The sequence below is a fragment of the Lynx canadensis genome, chromosome B1, assembly GCF_007474595.2.
Source record: "Lynx canadensis isolate LIC74 chromosome B1, mLynCan4.pri.v2, whole genome shotgun sequence".
NCBI classification, from domain to species: Eukaryota; Metazoa; Chordata; class Mammalia; order Carnivora; family Felidae; genus Lynx; species Lynx canadensis.
Window position 1 is genome coordinate 204,189,015 of NC_044306.2, and position 20,537 is coordinate 204,209,551.

Below are 20,537 nucleotides of genomic sequence, written 5' to 3' on the forward strand. Positions count from 1 at the left end.
CAGCCCCTTGTCAACTTTTCTCCTCCTGCAACACTGCATTTTCTGAGTTGAGGACAGCTGCCCACCAGCATGGGCTTACGGTGGCACGTCAGAGTTAGCAGACATGCTCCGGGCATGACGGATCCTTCCTGCATGATCGCACAAGAGGCCCCTAGCGTCAGCCCGTGCCCTGACGGGGAGGTCGCCTCTGACCAGTGTGCAGGGGGTGGTCTGCCGGATTCCGGGGATACTGCATTCCCCAGGCGAACACCCGCTGTTTGTCACGACCACCGAGGGTGCTCACCCGGACTGACAGTCACCCTGAAGGCTGCACGGTGGCCTTCTCTGTCATGTCTACCACGGAGCAGCGGTGAGTGTCTGTCTGTCAAAGAGCTGCCTCGCCCTCCTCCCTTCTCTGAACACGCGGATGACTCCTGACTGTACGTGCTATAATCTATCCTATTATTCTTTCTGATGCTAGCGAGGGCCCTGGGAGCCAGCTCCTACGTGCCTCTGACCTCTGCTTCCAGCTCCCCTCTGCTTGTGCTCACACCACAGCGTGGAGCCATCTAGGCAGCACGGGGGCTGGGCCGCAGCCCGGCCCGCAGCCCCACCAACACCCTCTCCACCAGGCTTCTGCTTTTAAAGGACAAATTCCTTCTCATGCTCAGAAAGCAGTGACCCCTTCCTCTCTCACAACTACAGGAACAGAAAAGAAAGGCAAGACCGCGTGGCAAGGCCCCGGAGGAAGTTGGTGGGGCAGCAACATGCGAATCAGACTCGCAGGGAAGTGCCCTCTGCCTGCCAGCACTTTCCAGGGCTACCACCACACCTGGGCCTCTGGCCGTGCCAAGGAAGAGGCAATTACAGAGGCGCTGGGCGGGCCTTACCTAGGGAGGGAGGCCTCTTGGATGACACTTTGAACTGGCTGTTGCTTGACTGCACGGTGGTGGCTGTGCAGGATACGGAGGAGGTGGCGGACGATGTGGCCATCACGACTTTGTTCGCCTCCAGGAAGGCGTCTTGGAAATTGTATAAGCACTTCTGTTTGGCGGCACTTTTTTTCTCCTTGCTCTCCGACACGGTGGGCGCCTCGTCGCTGGGCGGAGGCGGGAGGGCTTCGGGCCTGGGTTCGGACAGCGCTGGCCCTAGCATGTCACCCCCTTCAGAGAAGAATGCGAGAATTAAGGCTCCTGAGGAACACATAACCAACACCTACGGGACGTCTGCCAACAGAACTCCTAGCACTGGGGCCGCTACAGAGGCTGGGGTCACACGGGGTGATGCTAGACAACGAGTTTTCATCTAGGAAAAAACGTATTGAGCACCTACTATGTGCCAATTCCTGTGCTAGGTGCTTTCCCAAAGCGGTTTTACTTAATGTCTTAAAGCTACGTTCTGAGCTTGGTGCTATCATTCCCATCCTAAAGACAGAGAAACTGAGGCTCAGAGAGGCTAAGCAACTTGCCCAAGGTCACACAGCTAGAAATCCTTTCCAAGCACAGATGTCAAGTCTAGCGTGCTTTTCTGAGCACATGCGGGGGCTGGGTGTGGGGCCACCAAGGGCTCTAACCACGTGAAGACAGAGCTAAGGGTGCAGCCAGCCCCTCTTCGGGTGCACCTTTCCCTACAACTGGAGTAACAGCTGCGGCTCAGCAGCTGAGCGCTGGGAGGAGGGAGCTGAGAGGGGGCAGGCCCCACGTAGGGTCAATATCAATACAGAAACAGAGAAAAGGAACGTAAGTCACAGCATTCAAGTCGACGGTGGTGCTGCTGCAAGACCCCTGTGCACTGGGTTGAGGGCTAGTTGTGATCACTGCTCGAGAACCAGAGGCCAAACACTGAAGCCTGGAGACGAGACGCCGGGCAGCGCTGGGGTGGCAGAAACCCCGCTGGTGCGCAGGGCCCTGGCTGGCGGCAGATGTGGGCGGCTGCAGCGGGACGGGGCCGAGGGGCCTCCCACTAGCGACAAAGGCGGGGCCCGACTAGCCCAGGGCTTCTACTGGGGGACCGAGGCAACAGACGGCGATCCACCCAGCTCAGGTCATTTTAAACCTTTAAGAAAGTTTTAACGAGTTCCTTACCAGAAATTGTATCTGGCAAGAAAGTGCCAGGATTCCAGTTCTTATCATTCATCACTTCTGATCCCCAAAGACTTATAAATTTAGAACTATTCCACTCTGGAGTATTCCCAAAACAGCTTGGATAAATATGGTCTTGAAGAGATGCATTGAATACCTGATGCTTATTTGTGTGATTCTGAACAGGTGCTGGCGGTAAAGCCTACAAAAAAAAATGTTCTAATCACATATCAAAATTAATATTCTGTTTTTACCTACGTAGTTAAACTACAAGCAGACAAACCGTGACTGAAAACCCTGTGGGGACGCGCTCGCTGTGGGCAGGCGTCCCGGGCTGAACGCTTCTCGCGGAGCGCTTACTTGGTTGGCTGTCACGCCGTGCACGATCGGTCACATGTGAACCAGGCGTAGGTTTTAAAAGCAACTGGCGTCTCCGGGAATCTACCAAATAGACCTGAGACCACTCAGCAACGTACGGCACTCCTCCCGCGGCACCGTCTCCGTGGGGCTCGCTTGCGTACGAGCTGCTCCTGGGGCTCAGCTTCATCTGGCATTTCCAGGATCACTGCTAAAAAGCCAACTTTGGGATCACTAATGAAAAATGGTGAAAGTCCTAAACTACTGGCTCACACCTGGGCGAAGTGCAGGCACGTCTGAGGAACTATGGATTTCACGTGAGCCCGGAAGCACGCCCAGGCCCTGCCGGGGCACAGAGGGCGGGTGGCTGGCTGCACACTCCCCTGGCTCCCCCCCCCCCACACCCCTCCTCCTGCGCAGAGGCAGCCCCTGCATCTCCCACCCAGCCTCCTTCCAGTCCTTTCCCTCCCGGCAGCCAGAGTGAGCTTTTGAGAGCGAGGCACTCCCTCGCTGGGGACATGCCAATGTCTTCCCGCCGCTCTTAAGAGAAAATGGCAAGTCTGTAACATGGCCTGGCCTGGCCCTCCTGTTTACCAAGCCCCTGACACACAGGCCTTCCTTTGGCCCTCAAATCCAATCTCCTCTTTGACCCTGAGCTTTGCCTGTGCTGCACCCAGGTTCTAGAACATCCTAACCTCAGCTCACAACCTCGCTGACTTCCATTCATCCTTTAGGCCTCAGCCTAAACATCCCTTCCTCCAAGAACTCATCACTACCTTTGCCCTCACCACCCAGCACCCAAGACCAAGGTGGGCCTTCCCAGGCAACACACCTAAAATCCAGTTTTCCCACTTAGAGCTTACTATGGCTATGACTCAAGACTTCCTTGTGGTCTGCTGGTTTAACTTCTGCCCTCCTTCAGGCGGGTCCTGGCCCTGCTGCCCCCGCACCTTGCTGGTGCCAGCACACAGCTTTCCCTCCCCAGGAGGTCGGACAAAGCCCTCAGGGCCTGACTAGGGCAGAGCTTAGGAGGGAATGGGGACAGCACAGGGACAGTCCACATCCACAGACAACTGCCCCACAGCAAGACAGGCTGCAGGAGCCAAAGCAGAGACGTGTCTGCATGGCCTCTGCCTGGAAGGGGAGAGGGCACCGCAGGGAGCAGCCAGTCAGGGTCCAAGAGATGAGGAGGCAGTGGCGGTAGAGACGGAGAGGAGGGGTTCTGGGGCCATCGGGACATTCGCTGCAGCTACCCGAGCAGGAGCCAGAGACCACAGTTCCCAGGAGGCGTGGTCAGTGACACGGCTGGTCGGAAACACCAGTCCTGTTCTCAGTCTTCGGGCTGCACAGCCTGATGGGTCTGGACGCCAGCTCTCCCTTTTACTAGCTGTGTGACCTCAGGCAAATTACTCAATCTTTTTGTGCTTTAGTTTTCTCATCTGTCATTTGGAAATACCTACCTCCGAGGGTTGTGGTAAGAATTAAGCTGGACGGGGGGTGTCGCTGTGCAGCACACAGATGGCTGAGGTGGACGGTCACCACTTGGTGAGACTGGTCCTTAGACACAGAGCAACCCCGCCCTGCCCCCGGCCACGCCGCCCACCCTGGGTACCAACAGGAAGTGGGCATCACGCTGCTCAGGTGGCTCAGCACACTCGTTGGCCTGGAACAGGCTCAGGGAGGTGGAGGTGCAGGGTGGGGAAGGAGTGGACCCTCGGGCTGTCAAACGGGAAGAAACAGGTCTGGATGCCCGGGGCCAAGGCAGGAGCCTAACCCAGCTGTTCCGTCAGGGGAGCCCCATGGGCGAAGAGTGAGGAGACCAAGAAAGCCGTACTTCTACAGACCCCAGTTTTCACAAAGTCGTGATAAACTAAGAGCTGCTTTGCCGAGGAGGAATCGACGGGAAGGAAGTTTCTCAGTTTCGAAGACCTTCTGCTAAGGGGCAGAGAGCCCGACAGGTGGAAGCCAGCTGGCTCCGCAGGCGGCACGGCTGCTTTGAGAAGGCCTGGCGGGCAGCTCTGCACAGCCACAGCACGTCCGGGCCCCGAAGCTCCTCGCTACTTCCCGAGACCCTCCTGACCCACGGCTGAGAGCAGACAGACTTCCCCTCGAGGGAGCCTGGCTGAGAGCCTCGCTGCTGCCCGCCTGTGTCCAGAGAGCTCATGCTCACCCTTCCAAACCCTAGCCAGCCTCACCTCCTCTGCAAAACCACCCCATGGGCTCAGTCAGCAGCCCTCCCTCGCCAGGGTGACCTTCCTACTCTGCATGTACAACCCCTGGTAAGGTGTGCCATGGCATTCCGAGGTTTGGATTTGATTCTGTCTTTGTCTTTAGCTTCGGAGATCCTGAAAAACAGGGGCCATGGCTCACCTGTTTCTGTTTTGCTAGCATGTAGCACAGGGCCTGGCACATACCGGATGTTCAATAAAGGCTGAACAGAGTTTAATTTAGAAGGAATGGGAACACAACTATAAAGCTGAAATAACTGAAAACTTCAATTCAATTCAATTCACATACTTCTTCAGAAGCCCATTTACTCAGAACAGGAAGTCCAGTTGTAGAGACCAAGGGAGCAGGTGGTCCCCACAAACAAGCTGCGTTTATGGGAATGCTCTCCCACAAGACAGCTAAGCCTCAACAGACGTGGGTTTCCTTTAGGACAAAAACCGGCTTCTGTCAACTAGACCGACTGCGGGGCCAAGTACAACTGCCGGCTCAGGTACACCACTGATTTAAGCATAAAATTAGTCTCTCAACATGTGGATAATGCTGTTGAATTACAACACTGATTTATTTCGCTCTTTGTACAAATCCACACGGCTTCAATTAACAGAAGTTTTCAACTGTTCTCCACTTTGACACAAAAGTGATTTACAGGAAAGTAACATTTTTTTCTTTTAATTGAGAGCTCTGACAAACACACATGACAGATGCCTTCTAAACACCTTCCGGGTTTCTGCGGGAGCCAGGAGACCCAGTCGTACTGCACACCAACCCACTTCCAACCCAGATTCCGTCAACATGGTTGCTGAACACAACTAGCCAACAGCGCAAAAGACCGAGTCTGTGCACCCACGCGTGAGAGCAGCTGCCAACACTAAGCACTCAAACAGAAAGGGATTGCAGTTACGCCCCAGTGAGCGGGAAGCGGGATGAGTGACTATTGTTTCTTCTTACTATGGTTCTTCAACATTCCTGCCAGAGACAGTAAAGAGGCCAAATCACCACCTTTGTTTCGGTCTTGCTATTTCTCAGGCCAGAAGAATTGAATACAGCCTCTGAAACAAAATACAGATAAAAAATCACAGGGGCGCCTGGGTGGCTCAGTCGGTTGGGTGTCCGACTTCGGCTCAGGTCATGATCTCACGGTTTGTGGGTTCGAGCCCCACATAGGGCTCTGTGCTGACAGCTCAGAGCCTGGAGCCTGCTTCGGATTCTGTGTCTCCCTCTCTGCCCCTCCCCTGCTCATTCTCTGTCTCTCAGTAATCAATAAACGTTAAAAAAAAAATTTTTTTTTTAATCACTGTAGGACCCCCAATGGCAATCTGTTTCTGTCCCTGTGTTCCATATAGCTTTTTTCTTCCTCAAATTCCAACCTGACCTCAGACCTGCTCCATGTCTGGTTTCATCGCTTTTGCAGTGGTTGTGCTAAAGTAACCCAGTGAGGGAGGGGACAGATGTACAGGGCCCAGAGCCACATGGGAGCCACCTTGCCAGGCTCCACTCATACTGAACTCACTGAGGGCCAGGATATGGTGACCATTTCTGACTATTCCTCACGCTCCCAGTGAGACTTCAAGACCTCACTCTATCTCCATTACTAGGCCCTTTCCTAGCACAATGTCTGTTTCAGAACACCGTTTCCAGATGGAAACTATGCAACATTTAGAGCTGGAAGCCTTGGGCTTCTTCTGAGCCCAGCTCTGCAGTCATGGCCCTCTGCTCCTGGGCCATGGAGGCCAGCAGGCCGGGCCTGCTCTGTGAAGGAGCAGGGGGTGCAGCCTGCCAGCTCACAGACATTCTTCTCTGAGAGGCTGTGTGGTCCCCCTCTGCTTGCACTGTGTCCAGTAAGGGGGACATGACACTCTAGCTCCCAGAAAAATGGCACCAAACACCTTTGTAACAAGGTGCTGAGCCACAGAGAAATCAAGGGGACTCTTTCACAGAGTGAAAACGTGTGGGGACGGGATGGCTTCCTTGAGGGCACATGCACCGTCGTCATGGTGACGGGAGACAAGTCTGTGGTCCCGCGGGAGGCAGGAGAGCTGGAGACTGCCAGGAGGAGTTCAAGGGTCCCAGGGGTCTTCCCCTACTTAGGGCCTTGCTGTTCTCACCGGGTAGGTTGAACAAAACATGACCCCATAAAAAAAAATCACTACACATATAGGAAACAACACATCCACAGGAGCAACCAAACACCCAGATTTAGATCCTCAAGGTTTCATTCAAACACAGAACTATCTGTAAAATGCTTAAAGAAAGAAAAGATGAAAGAAAACATGACCAAGGAACAAGAGAACATAAAAAGTTGCTAACGTATTTTAAAAATAAATTAACAAGGGGCGCCTGGGTGGCTCAGTCGGTTGAGCGTCTGACTTCGGCTCAGGTCATGATCTCGCAGCTCGTGAGTTTGAGCCCCACATCGGGCTCTGTGCTGACAGCTTGGAGCCTGGAGCCTGCTTCCGATTCTGTGTGTGTGTCTCTCTCTCTCTGTCCCCTCCCCCACTCACGCTCTGTCTCTGTCTCTCTCAAAAATAAACATTAAAAAAAAATTTTTTTAATAAATAAATAAACTAATGAAAGCTTACAAATCAGAACCACAGATGGAATTAATACGTCAAACTGAAGTGGCAGGTTAGACACACCAGAGAGTCACATAACTGGAAGGCGGATGCAAAAGGGGTTCTCGGGACAGACTGGGGCGGACGCACAAAGCAGGGCGGCAGGCCAGGGGCAGACGAGGGACATAGAAGATGAAAGGGTTGGGTATCATCAGACAGAGATTTAAAATGACTAACGTGGTGAAGGCTTGAGTGGAAAAAGCACACAACATGCGAGAACAAACAGGTAACGTGAGCAGTGAGAAGGAAACTGCAGAAGAATAGAACAAGCCAGGCACAAAGACAGTGCAAGAGAAATGAAGAATGCTTCTGATGAAGTGATCATCAGTGGACGGGACGCGGCCAAGTAAAGAGTCAGTGACCTTCCAGATCTGTCAATAGAAACTTCTCAAACTGAAATGCAAAAAGAAACAAGAATCAAAAAAAACCCAAACCAAAAAAACCACCGCCACCACCGACCAAAACCAGAGCAACACATCCAAGAAGTGTGTGACAATTTCAAAAGATACAACAAACAGGAACTAGAATACCAGAAGAAGGCAGATAAAAGACACAAGAAATACCTGAAGGAATAATGGCTGAGAACATTCCAAGATTAACAAAAGACAATGAACCACAGATCCAGGATGCTCAGAGAACACCAAACAGAAAAAAACACACCCCCAAATCTACACCTAGGCATTTTATATTATCAAAATGAAGGAAACCAAAGACAAAAAGAAAACCTTGAAAGCAGCCTGGGGAAAGGGAGGGGAGGCGTGGGGAAAGGAAGGAAAGAGGAGGGGGAGGGAGAAGAGAGGGGGAGGGATCCCTGCACCTCTAAGAATAAGGAAGAGAATTAAAGAGGACATCTCATCAGAAACCATGCAAGGGAAAAGTAGAGTGAAATTTGCTTAAAGTGTTGAAAGAAAAAACCCCGCCAACCTAGAATTCTGATTCCAACGAAATTATCCTTGAAAAGGGAAGGAGACATAAAGACCTCCTCAGACAAACAAAAACTGAGGGAACTCATCGCCAGCAGACCTGCCCTACAAGGAACGTTATAAGATTTTCTTCAGGCAGCAGGAAAATGATACAGGTCAGAAACGTGGATCTGCATAAAGAAAGGAAGGGAATGGGGAAGAAATAAATATAAGTGAGATAAACTTATTTTGCATCATTCATTGATCTAAAAGATAACTTTGCTTGGGGCGCCTGGGTGGCGCAGTCGGTTAAGCGTCCAACTTCAGCCAGGTCACGATCTCGCGGTCCGGGAGTTCGAGCCCCGCGTCAGGCTCTGGGCTGATGGCTCGGAGCCTGGAGCCTGTTTCTGATTCTGTGTCTCCCTCTCTCTCTGCCCCTCCCCCGTTCATGCTCTGTCTCTCTCTGTCCCAAAAATAAATAAACGTTGAAAAAAAAAATTTTTTTTAAAAAAAGATAACTTTGCTTAAGCATTAGCAGTAACAATGCACTGGGTGATTAATAAACAGATAAGGGAAAACAATACAGCACTGTCACAAGGGATGGGAGGGAAGGGCTGGGAACAACCACTCCATGAAAAGGTACCTATATCAACACGAAGCAGCGCAGTTCTTTGAAGGAGGACTTAGATGAGGTAAAATGTATATTCTAATACAACTGCCAATTTTTTAAAAAAGTATCATCGGTACGCTAAAGAGAAGAGCTAAACTAGAATCAAAAAATTAAAAGTGGGGAAGGCAAAAAAGAAGCCTCTGGTAATGAACAGAGAATCGGAAAATGGTTACTCTTAACCCAAAACATCAAAAATCACTTTAAATGTGGCTAGTCTAAATATACCAATGAAATGACAGAAACTGTATTCAGAGTATATTAAAAAACAAGACCCATCTACGTGTGTCTGCAAGAAACCTACTGGAAGTACAAAGACCGCTTTAAGTTAGAAGTAAAGAAATGGAGAAAGAGACGCCCTGCTAATGTAAATGAAAAACTGGAGGAGCTGTGTTAATTTCAGACAGGTCAGCCCTCAGAGCAAGGAAGATTCTCAGGGATAAAGTAGGGCAGTACATAATGATACAGAAGGGCTAATCCCCCCAGAACACGTAACAATCCTGAACATGTGAGCACCTAACAACACAGCGCCCAGCTACGCAAGACAAAAACCAACAGGACTGCAGGAGGAAGAGGAGAACCCGCCCGTAGTCGGGAGGCTCGGACACCCACCCCTCTGTCAGGAGCGGACAGATCCAGCAGCAGGTCAGGAAGGACATCGTTGAACTCAACAGCACCATCAGTCAACAGCACCTAACGGATGTCTGTAGCCGACTTCATCCACCAACTGCAGAATATGCAAATTCTCAAGGCCACACTCACCAAGACAGCCCACATTCTGGGCCACAAAGCACACTTCAACAAATTCGAGAGAGTAAAAGTCATACGATGTCTGCTCTCAGACCACAAGGGAATTAAAGCAGAAATCAGTACCAAAAAGAAGGCTGCGAAATCCGCAAATATTTCATTGCTAATGAAACTCCCTGTCATATAGTTTTAATTTTTGTCTAGAATTTCCTTACTGCCTTTTCCTCCTGCAACTACATTTAACTTTGAAATGACTTCGATCTCAGCATATAAGATACATGTATCACTGGTACAAAGACATTTGAAAACCAGAAACCATCTTCAAGTTTTCCTAAGTTCAAACAAATAAACTTTCTACACTACTCATCCCAAGCGTTTTAGGTGCTAAATATTTACCCACAACGGCCACAGTATGAATTAAAAGAATTACAACTATAATGACACGAAGGCTTAATGCTGACGGATGCCCCTTTACCAGAGTAAAGATCCCTAACGGCCCCGCGAACACCAACAGGGAAGCAGAAGAGCCCCGTGAGCACAGCCGCCCTCCTCCACGTTCAGTGCCCACCTCTGCCTCCCAGTGACACGGGGACATCCTCTGAACACGCTTGCTCTGATGTAACTGAACAAGTGTGTGAACTCTCTAGAAGGGGCTTCTACCAACTCCTATGGGGTTGTGAACACGTTATGCATTAGCTACACGTGTATTCACAGCATTCGCTGAAGTCAAACTAACTCAAGGAATACAAACTAATTTTGGAAGACCTTGCAAGTGACAACGCTAGCTTGTTAGAGAAACAAACGTCTTTTTATCAGCTACAATTGAAGTATTTTGCCAAATGCATCTCATTTTTCTAAATAAAAACGGCATCCAGTTAATGTATTTTACGTGCATCACTGAATAGTCTTGACGTTCACAGCACAGTGACTGAAATGAAGCTTAACAGCTCGTCCTCTGTATTTGCCCTTCTACCTATGAATCCTTCATCACGTCTATCTACTAGATTAAAATTGAAAAGGTATTAGATAAATAGATTTTATATACAGATGATGCTCCCCCAAAATATTTTTCTTCTCTTTTACCATTTTAGGGACTACTTATAATGCTGTGAGAAAAGGCCAAAAGTTGGGGGGAAAAATATCCGTTTTTAACTGGAGTGTCCCAGCAGCCTCTGGGGAATAATCAGCTTCACTGCACTCTATTTCTAGGGGTGGTTCCTAGGGACTAGACAGCAGTTCTATCCAGGGAAAAACAGAGTGGATAGCTTCCCCACCTCATATATTCAACCAGAGAGAAAGAGGCTATGTAGACTAGGCGACTGTGAAAACAGGCTGGCTTTGAATATACACCTGAAAATGCGATTTCAAATCATTTTACTAATAAAGCCATCACTCAATGTCAAACTGAGAGATACCCAATCGAACAAAATTTAAGCATAAACCTGGGTAGTTACCAATTACTTATCACAACAAAACGTAACAAACTGATTCTACTTTACTCTGAATCAGTGGTTGTCACTCTCCTACCCGTGCCCCTCCCCAGAAAACAAAGCCCACTGGTGGGCTACACACACCCCACTTCACGGCAGACGCCCTTGCAGGGAGAAAATGTGTGTGCTGTTTGAAAAAGCCCCTTCCACCCTGCGTTCTCCTCCCTTCTCCCAGTTAAGAATCACGGTTTTAAATCATAAGTCTGTAGTTTGGGGAAAATTTTATTTTTGATTAAAACTAATCTTGAACCAGAATAACTGATAGAAAAGGAAACCAAAAATCAGAATTTAGAAGAGTCAATAAAGCTAAGTTCAAAATAGCTAAGGAGGCAAAGCTATCTAAGGTACAAAGAATGAAACCAACCTAAGAATTTCTCTGCAAAGCCTAAGCTACTCAAATAGAAGCATGGTGTTCTCTGAGAAGAAATACATGAAAATCGAACTTCTTCTAGATGCCCGCTCTTTCTCTGAACAAGCTTGCAGCACAGCCAGTTTCTGGGATGCCCTTTCCCGTGTGCCCGCCAGCCACCCCTCAACCACCACCTGACGCTGGGACTTCCTCCTGTGGTGCGCTCAGGATTCCTCCTTAAGTCTGTGTATTTCGACAAGTCCTTAATTTTTGCACATAGAGAGCATAATCATTTCAGATACCGGAGAGCCCCGCTAGGGTCAGAAGACTCATGCGTACTCAGTATTTTACCCATACAATGTTAGGAAAAAGAGCCAGGGCCCAGGGCGCCGTAAGTAAAGAACCGAACTAGGTCTTGGTGAGAAGAGCTATCTGTGCAGCACCCAAGGATAACTCGTTATGCCAATATCACCTGGGAAACTCTTTACATTCTAGTTAATTCTGAAGGAATACATCACGACTTTTGTGATTGTTCTTACAACCGTGAACATTCAAAATTCTGAGAGCTTACGAGATTACGATAAAAGGAGACATCTGCAGACCTCCCATCAGGAGTAGACATGGTCCTATACAAGTTGACAATTTATGACTTTTGTTTGTTAAACTATGCACTTCTTGCAAAGACCTTAGTGACAGGGGAGCTTCAGGCCCTCTCTGCCTTGACTTACCTTACTGTGTGTGAAGGGGGGCGCTGTATACAAGGTGGGGTGGATGAGAGGGCGGGGCAGGTGTGGGACTGCGTGCAAAGGCACATGTCCGTGGATGTGGGGGTAAAGATGCAGAGCAGGGTGTGTGGGCTTCTCTGGGCTCATGAACTGATGGCCGGGAGGAAGGGCGCCAGCTGTCATTGCTGATGCTGTCAGTCCCGAGGCTTCTTGTTTACAAACATGACATTCACAAGTGTTTGGAGTTTGTTCAGCCTGAAAGGAAAGAAAAAAAAAAAAAAAAGTACCCAGTTATTTAGCGAAACAAAGAAGGGACAAATTAAAAAGTCACATTCTGCTGAGCAGCTACACAGCCAAAACAAAGATGGCAGGGCTCATCTGAGACCTCAAGTCACCCAGGGCCCTCCTTGTAAAGTACAGAGGGGACCCCATGAGCCCAGGATGCAGGAAACCTGAGGAGAGAAGAGATGCACACCTCACTCCCCAGCCGGGCGTCTGCTGAGGTGGCACCCGCACCAGTGTGCTCCCGTGCCTGTCCGCGAAGGGACAAGGGGACTGGCAAGGGTGGCAGAGTACAGAGGGGGGCTGGGGCCAGGGACGACAGAGCACTGGTACTGGGCTCCACGGGGCTCGCACTGCTAAGGCGTGGTTACATGGAGATTCTGTGAAGGCACCAGAGACAGGATTCAGCTGAGGGAAGAGAGGCAGTCGGTGGCTTCTCTCCCTCGAAACAAGGTAAAACTGAACACAATTGTCAAAGCAACCATCTGAGGATCTGAAAGTCAACCAAAGGGAAAAAGCAAATTGAGAAGCATTTATTCATGCCAATCTACTAGAATGTCAGGTAAGAGCAGTGGGAGTCTAGCCCTCTTGCCTGGGGCACTTCCCGTTGCCAACAGCCCTTAAAAATAAACTAAAAAAAACCCCAAAAAACAAAAACAAAGAATCAACAGCAGAATTAAAATGGAATACTAAAATTTTTGTCTGATACAAAAGAGGAACAGAGGAACAAAACATATGAGACCTAGAGAAACAGACAGCAAATGGCAGCTGTTCACAGCACCAATCATGACATTAACCATAAACAAAGCACTCCAGACCAAAGGCAGGATCGATGGACAAGATGCAAATACAAGACCCAACTAAAAGATTCAAAGACAAATCTTACATTCTTTTTTTTTTTTTTTTTAATTTTTTTTTTTTTTCAACGTTTATTTATTTTTGGGACAGAGAGAGACAGAGCATGAACGGGCGAGGGGCAGAGAGAGAGGGAGACACAGAATCGGAAACAGGCTCCAGGCTCCGAGCCATCAGCCCAGAGCCCGACGCGGGGCTCGAACTCACGGACCGCGAGATCGTGACCTGGCTGAAGTCGGACGCTTAACCGACTGCGCCACCCAGGCGCCCCTCAAAGACAAATCTTACATTCTAAGACATGAAAAAATATATAACGTGCACACACAGTAATTCTAAGACAGCTGGAATGACTCTTCATGTCACATGAGATGGTCTTTAAGAGAAGAAATGCTAGTGGAGAATCATCTCATAATGACAAAAGAGTCAATATACCAGGAAGATGTAACAATAATACATGTATACACCTTCAACAACACTGTCCCAAATGCATGAATCAAAATCTGGCAGATTTGAGAAGGGAACAGACGATCCCGCAGTTATACTTGAAGACTTCGGTACATCTGTCAGCAGTTTTTAGAACAAGACAGAAAACCAGTAAGGATACAAAAGACTTGAATAATGGTATCAGTTTGACCAAACTTTCATTTGTAGGACACTCCACAAGAGCGGAACACAAATTATTTTCAAGTGTACACGGGGCATCATCTAGGAGAGACCACATGTTAGGCCGTAAAACAGGTCTCAATAAGTTTTCAAGTTCTAAAATCAGTAATCTAAGCTTAGACTTCACAAGTTAGAAAGGGAAAAACAAACCGAACCCAAAGACTGCAGCAGAAGTAATGAATTTCAGAATACAAATAAATGAAATTAAGAGAAAAACAGAGAAAATTAACAAAACCTAAAATTGGTTATTTACAAACATTGATAGACCTCTAGCAAACAAAATTTGTAAGAAAACAAAATTATCAAAACCAGGGATTAACATCACTCCAGACCCTGTAGAATTAAAAGAATTTATAAGTGGGGGCGCCTGGGTGGCGCAGTCGGTTAAGCGTCCGACTTCAGCCAGGTCACGATCTCGCGGTCCATGAGTTCGAGCCCCGCGTCAGGCTCTGGGCTGATGGCTCAGAGCCTGGAGCCTGTTTCAGATTCTGTGTCTCCCTCTCTCTCTGCCCCTCCCCCGTTCATGCTCTGTCTCTCTCTGTCCCAAAAATAAATAAACGTTAGAAAAAAAAAAATTAAAAAAAAAAAAGAATTTATAAGTGAATACCAGAAACAACCTTATGCCATCAAATTAGGTGAAATGGATGAATTCCTAAAAAGACACAAATTTTTTAAATTAACTCAAGAAGAAATAGAAAATCTGAGTAAACCTATTAATAAACAAAACCCGAATGAGTAATTGTAAGTCTTCCCACAAAAAAAAAAGACCAGGCCCAGGGGATTTCACTGGTAAATTTTATCACATATTTAAGAAATCCGAATTTTAGACAAATTGCTTCAGAAATTGTAGGCAGAATAAACACTTCCCAACTAATTCCTTAAGGCTAATATTATCAAAGTCAGACAAAGATGTCACAAGGAGAGATGACCATAAAATAGTATCTTTCATTAACGTGGATGTAAAAGATTAGGAAACCAATCCAGCAACAAACAAAAAAAAAAATTATATACCACACCAAGTGGGATTTATCCTAGGAATACAAGGTTGATTTAATATCCAAAAATCACTTGATGCAATATACCACAGTAACAGAATGAAGGATGAAAACCACAGGAACATCTCAATAGATGCAGAAAAGGCAGATACATGTTCATGATAAAACTCTCAGGAAACTAGGAGTTGACAGGATTCATGTCCTCCACTTGGTAAGGTCATCCCTAGACACTGTGCAGGTAGCATCACACTAGTAACAGACTGAGTACTTCCCTCCAGGCCTGGGACCAAGGCAAAGACATACGCTTGCAACGCTTCCCCGCAGAGCTGGACTGGAGGCGCTAGCTAGCTCAGGAAGGCGAGAGTAAGACATTAAAAGCATCCAGATTGAGGAAAAAGTAAAACTGTCTTTATTCACAAACAACATAATCTTGCATGTGGAAAATCCAAAGGGATCTACCAAAAAAAAAAAAAAAAAAAAGGAAAAACAACAAAAGAATAAATGAGTTTAAGCTACAGGATATAAGATCAATATATAAAAATCAACTGTATTTCTACATATTGCCAACAATCAATTGAAAACTGAAACTAGAAAATACCATTTACTGCAGAATCAAAACCATCTAATACTTAAGAATAAATTTAGGAAGTTCAAGACCTACTTACTAGAAATTTTAACTGCTGAAAGAAATCAACAATGATTTAAACAAATGGAAAGGTATAGTGCATTCATTGACAGATTCCAATTTTGTTAGGACTATATTCTCCCCAAATTGATCTGTATTATCCCACAGATAAAAGACTAGGCCCAGAGGATTCTGCCCAGGTGAATTCTACCAAATATTCAAGAATTCAACTCAATCTCTATCAAAATCCAGGAAAGCTTTTTTGTAGAACAAGCTGATTCTAAAACTTACATGGAAAACATAAAGGATTCTGAACAGCCTAAACAGTTTTCAATAAGGCCTCACCAAGCTGGAGAGCAGATCCTACCTTATTTCCAAACTTACTATAAAGCATAGGTCAAATACACTATGGGAAAGGACCCAGAGGTCAAATAAACACAGAATACAGAGTGCAGACAATAAACACTTGTATTTATAGTCAAATGATTTTCAGCAAATGGCCACTGCAATTCAACAGGAAAAGAGATGGTCTTTTCAACAAATGATGCTGGGACAATCTGGATATCCACATGTGCAAAAAGATGAATTTAAACCCTACTCTCACACCATAAGTAAAAACTGGGTCAAATGAACCAGACCTGAGTAAGAGCTAAAATTACAAATCGTCTAGAAGAAAACAGAGTTTTGTATTAGGCAAAGTTTTCTTGGATGGGACATCAAAAGTATGATTCATAAAAGAAAGAGTTGATGAATTAGAATTCAGCAAAATTAAAAACTTTTGATTTTCAAAAAATACCATTAAAAACTAACAGACATGCCACAGACCAACAGAAAATGTTTTCAGATCACGTAATTATAAAGGAGGGGCAACACATAAAGAATTCTTCTAATTCCTATAACTCAATAAGCTGGAAAAGGAAACAAATGGCCCATCGATATATATAAAAGAATGCTCAGCTTTACCCATAAACAATAAAATGGAGACTGAAACTTGAAGGGATTACCAATTCTTATCAGACTGGCAGCACCCCAAAACTGTATGATAGCAGCCTCTTCGGGGGGGCAGGGCAGCCATCACACTCTGACCCAGAAAAGCCACTGCTGGTGACCAATCCTGGGGATAGACCTACTTATGTATGAAAGATGCGTAAGGACGCTCCCTGAACAGTATATAGGGGAAAAAGAGGGAAGCAAACACAGGTGCCCAGCAGCAGGGGACTAAAAAGAAAAACAAAACCATGGTACATCCACCTGCTGGAACACAGAGGGCAGCAGAAGAGAACAAAGTGCACTCTGTACAGGGAGAGTTGGTCAGGGAACTGCCTGTGCACATAAGCCTTTTCATTTGAAAGGGGAAGAAGAAACATGAGCATTTGCATAAACAAACACTGGGAAGACACACGACAACGAGTAAGACTGGTTATCTACTGGGGCTAAAACTGGGGGTGGGTAGGTGCTGGCCAGGGCAGATGGTGAAGGACAAGGGGGCAGGACTTCTCAATGTAACACCTTTTCACCATGTCACCTTCCTTGCCTGAACCGTGGATCTACACTGCCTATTAAGTAAGTTAATTAACTAAGCATCTTGACTTTTACCTGGTCTTCCTTTCATTTAAAAACTACGTGATAACCTATTTATAAAACTGAGTCTCTAAGAAAAGACAGTTGTCTCATGACGTATTACCTTCAGTTAAGAAACCAGATATCCACCAGAAAGAAAACCTCCCTTACAAAATCAACCATTTCTGAAATTTTAACATTCCACTATTTTACTTATTTAAAAAAGTCTCACTGGGTGGTTCAGTCAGTTAAGCATCCAACTTTGGCACAGGTCATGATCTCACGGGCCGTGGGTTCGTGAGTTCGAGCCCCATGTCAGGCTCTCTGCTGTTAACACTGAGCCTGCTTGGGATCTGCTGCCTCCCTGCCCCTCCTCCACTCGCGTGCACGCGTGTGCACGTGTGTGCACGCGTGTGCGCTCTCTCTCTCTCTCTCTCTAACAATAAACATTTAAAAAACAAAAATACAGGGGCACCTGGGTGGCGCAGTCGGTTGAGCGTCCGACTTCAGCCAGGTCACGATCTCGCGGTCCATGAGTTCGAGCCCCGCGTCAGGCTCTGGGCTGATGGCTCAGAGCCTGGAGCCTGTTTCCGATTCTGTGTCTCCCTCTCTCTCTGCCCCTCCCCCGTTCATGCTCTGTCTCTCTCTGTCCCAAAAATAAATAAACGTTGAAAAAAAAAAAAAAAAATTTTAAAAAACAAAAATACAAACTCTCCCCTTGCTTCTTTATAGAAAAAACCCTCTATGATACCCAAATATCTGGAGCTACTCTGGAGAGCTACAAAATCAAGACCGATTTGACTCGGTCAATTAGACTCAAGCAAGAGTCGATTAGACTCAAGCAAGAGGAACAAGATCAAAATGGGGCTCAGGAGTCATGTTTATTTATTTTTAAAAGCATGCTCTGATCCTCTCCAGTGCTCATCTTCAGAAGTTATTCAAAACAACACAATTTTGCATTCAATAATTCTCATGTTTAGGAAATACACACAGAGAAAGATACCCTTGGCAAAACACAAAGTTCAGAAAGATAAAATCGTACCTGCTGAGTTGGGTAAGATGGGGGTGGACTGTCCACTTTACTTTCCTCTTTCCTGGGGCTCCCATTGCCTAGAGCCACGTCTTGCTTTGGGGCTCCTGGCGGCTCCCCACTGCTTTCGCCATCTGCCTCTTCGTCGTCAGCCTCTGAAGAGCTACTACTGGTACTGCTTACCTGAGGGGACTTTAAAAACAACCTTTATCATTTATACTTTTCAAAATGCAAGAATATAAAAAAATAAGATGCCAGATCACCATTTTCTGCCACTTATTGTCACCAGGAAGAAGTTGTACCCATACCTCATCTTTCAGAGCCATGTTTTCCCCGCCACCATTCAATTCGCTGTGGATTCCATTCATGTTGGCCACCACCTCAGTATCGTCGTAGTTACTCAATGGATAAATATCAGCAAACTTAGCTGACAATGGTGCAACGTCTTCGTCATCACTACAACTGAGACAGGCAGAGATGGTCACCATGAGGCCATTTACCCGGAGGGACAGTGAGTGAACCACCCACAAAGCACAGACGTCTCCTTCACGGACACTATTCTTGTTCACAAGAGTGTTACACTGAGCGCCACACACTTCCTACTATCTCTCAGTAACCTGAACATAAGGAGAAGAATGCCTGAACAATTACCATTGGTACTATTTAGAAGAATGGAAAACAAAACTCCAAAAGTAGAAAAATGTTGGAAAAAGCATAAAAATGTAATCAGATTAATCACTGCATTTCCACTCAACTTGAAGTGCCTTGGTCTACAGCTGTTCTCTGCCATTTCCAAGCAGACACAATTTTTTACTAAAATTAAAGGACTACAAAAGACTGCCAAAATTTCAGACGTAGCCAGGTGAACAAAACTTTAAGGCACTTAGCTGACGAAATACTGAAAGTTTTTCACTATAAGGCCAGCTCTGGACAAGTCAGTAATGATCTTAAGCAAATATCAGCTTTAGCAAGACATCTAAACAATGGGCAAATGAAATACTTACTAAAAATTATAAGCAAATTTCAAGACTGTAGCCAACGAAGGCCACTTCAAACATACGCTTTTCTGGTGTGTGGAAAGAGTGGGCACGGAGCTCCCACCGCAGTGCAAATTGTTCAAGGTGTGATGTGACCACACGTGGTCACCCCATAGTCTATGTGAGCATGCCTCTAAGTCCATCTTCTGCCTCAGCATACAACAACCTCCAGAAGGAAAAGTCCTAAGAACTAGCGACCTTTTAGCTTCAGAAGAGCGTCCAGAATTGCTCAACTCAAATGTCTTTCCCATTTTTAGAAACAGAGTCAACATACTACAGCACACTCACCAAGGGAAGCACACAGCACCCACCGGGTGCGGGCTGTGCAGGCTTCCTGAGGGCCTGTGGTGCCTGAGGTGACGGGACACTTTGCCTTGGTCGACACTCAGCCGCTCCTGAGATGTTATAACCACCATGACCCACAGACGAGGAAACCGAGGTTCAGAGATGAAGTGATTAAATCGTCTGCTCGACGTAATGAAGGCGGGCTGCACTGGCCCTAGAGCCCACCAAAACTGGAGGGCACTGCTGAACAGAGACTAAAACTGCGCGACTCTATTTAAGCGCCTTCGCGATGACACCAAGAAAGAGACAACACGTACCAAAGGCAACGCTGGAGGGCTTCAGGTCACGGTAAATCGTATTTGGCAGACATTAGCCCCAGGCTGCTGAAGGACCAGAGGCCCGGAGCGGCCACGGACAATCCCAGCCTGAGGAGAAAGGTGCCCACAGCCCACTTCCTCCACCACGTGACAAGGCACAGGAGCTCACACCTGACGCTGGCAGCTGTGACATGTGAACAGGGATAGGCTCTTCTGACACACATTTTTATTAGGCTGTATGTGTTTCCTACCGATACGTTTTTTTAGAGGCTGGTAAACAGCTGGCTGGGAAACTCTCGACCCTCCTTCACAACTCCCAGAGAGCAGGGTGTCCAGGACTAGAAAGCAGTTCGAGCTCAACAGAGTCATGGCATTCAGACCAATCCCTTTAGAATTATTTTGTGTTTGAGACCAGATGCATATTGAGGACTGGAAGACTCCAAAGGAGAGCCTCAGAGTCATCGTGAGAAATCCAGATGGAGGCAGTGAGAAATCTGAGAAGCGCTGAACAGCCCGCAGCTGGGGCAACAATCTCTACTACTGGGTACCGGGGCTGACGTCCGTCACCTGCACGGGGCTCCTGACACCCCTATGCTCTACGATGAGCGAAATACAAACCTAAATGTACCTAAATAAAATAAAAACACGCATCCATGTGCAACCCGTCCAGAAGTCAGGGTGGAAAGCCTCAACAAATGACAGGGTCACAACTCCGAACAAACGTGGGACCACTCACCTACAGTGTGAATT

General features: G+C 47.0%; 1 protein-coding gene across 5 annotated transcripts in view; it reads right to left on the reverse strand.

The window, feature by feature from the left end:
* FAM193A (family with sequence similarity 193 member A) overlaps nt 1–20,537 on the reverse strand; it is a 164,698-nt gene that overhangs the window by 24,287 nt on the left and 119,874 nt on the right. For all 5 annotated transcript variants that reach the window (XM_032593022.1, XM_030314349.1, XM_030314350.1 and 2 more), the window contains 5 exons: nt 18,457–18,610; nt 18,161–18,340; nt 12,142–12,393; nt 2,064–2,262; nt 870–1,142 (listed from right to left, as the gene is read on the reverse strand). In XM_032593022.1, the coding sequence (XP_032448913.1) occupies nt 870–1,142; nt 2,064–2,262; nt 12,142–12,393; nt 18,161–18,340; nt 18,457–18,610 (1,058 nt within the window). The remainder of the gene's footprint in view (nt 1–869; nt 1,143–2,063; nt 2,263–12,141; nt 12,394–18,160; nt 18,341–18,456; nt 18,611–20,537) is intronic.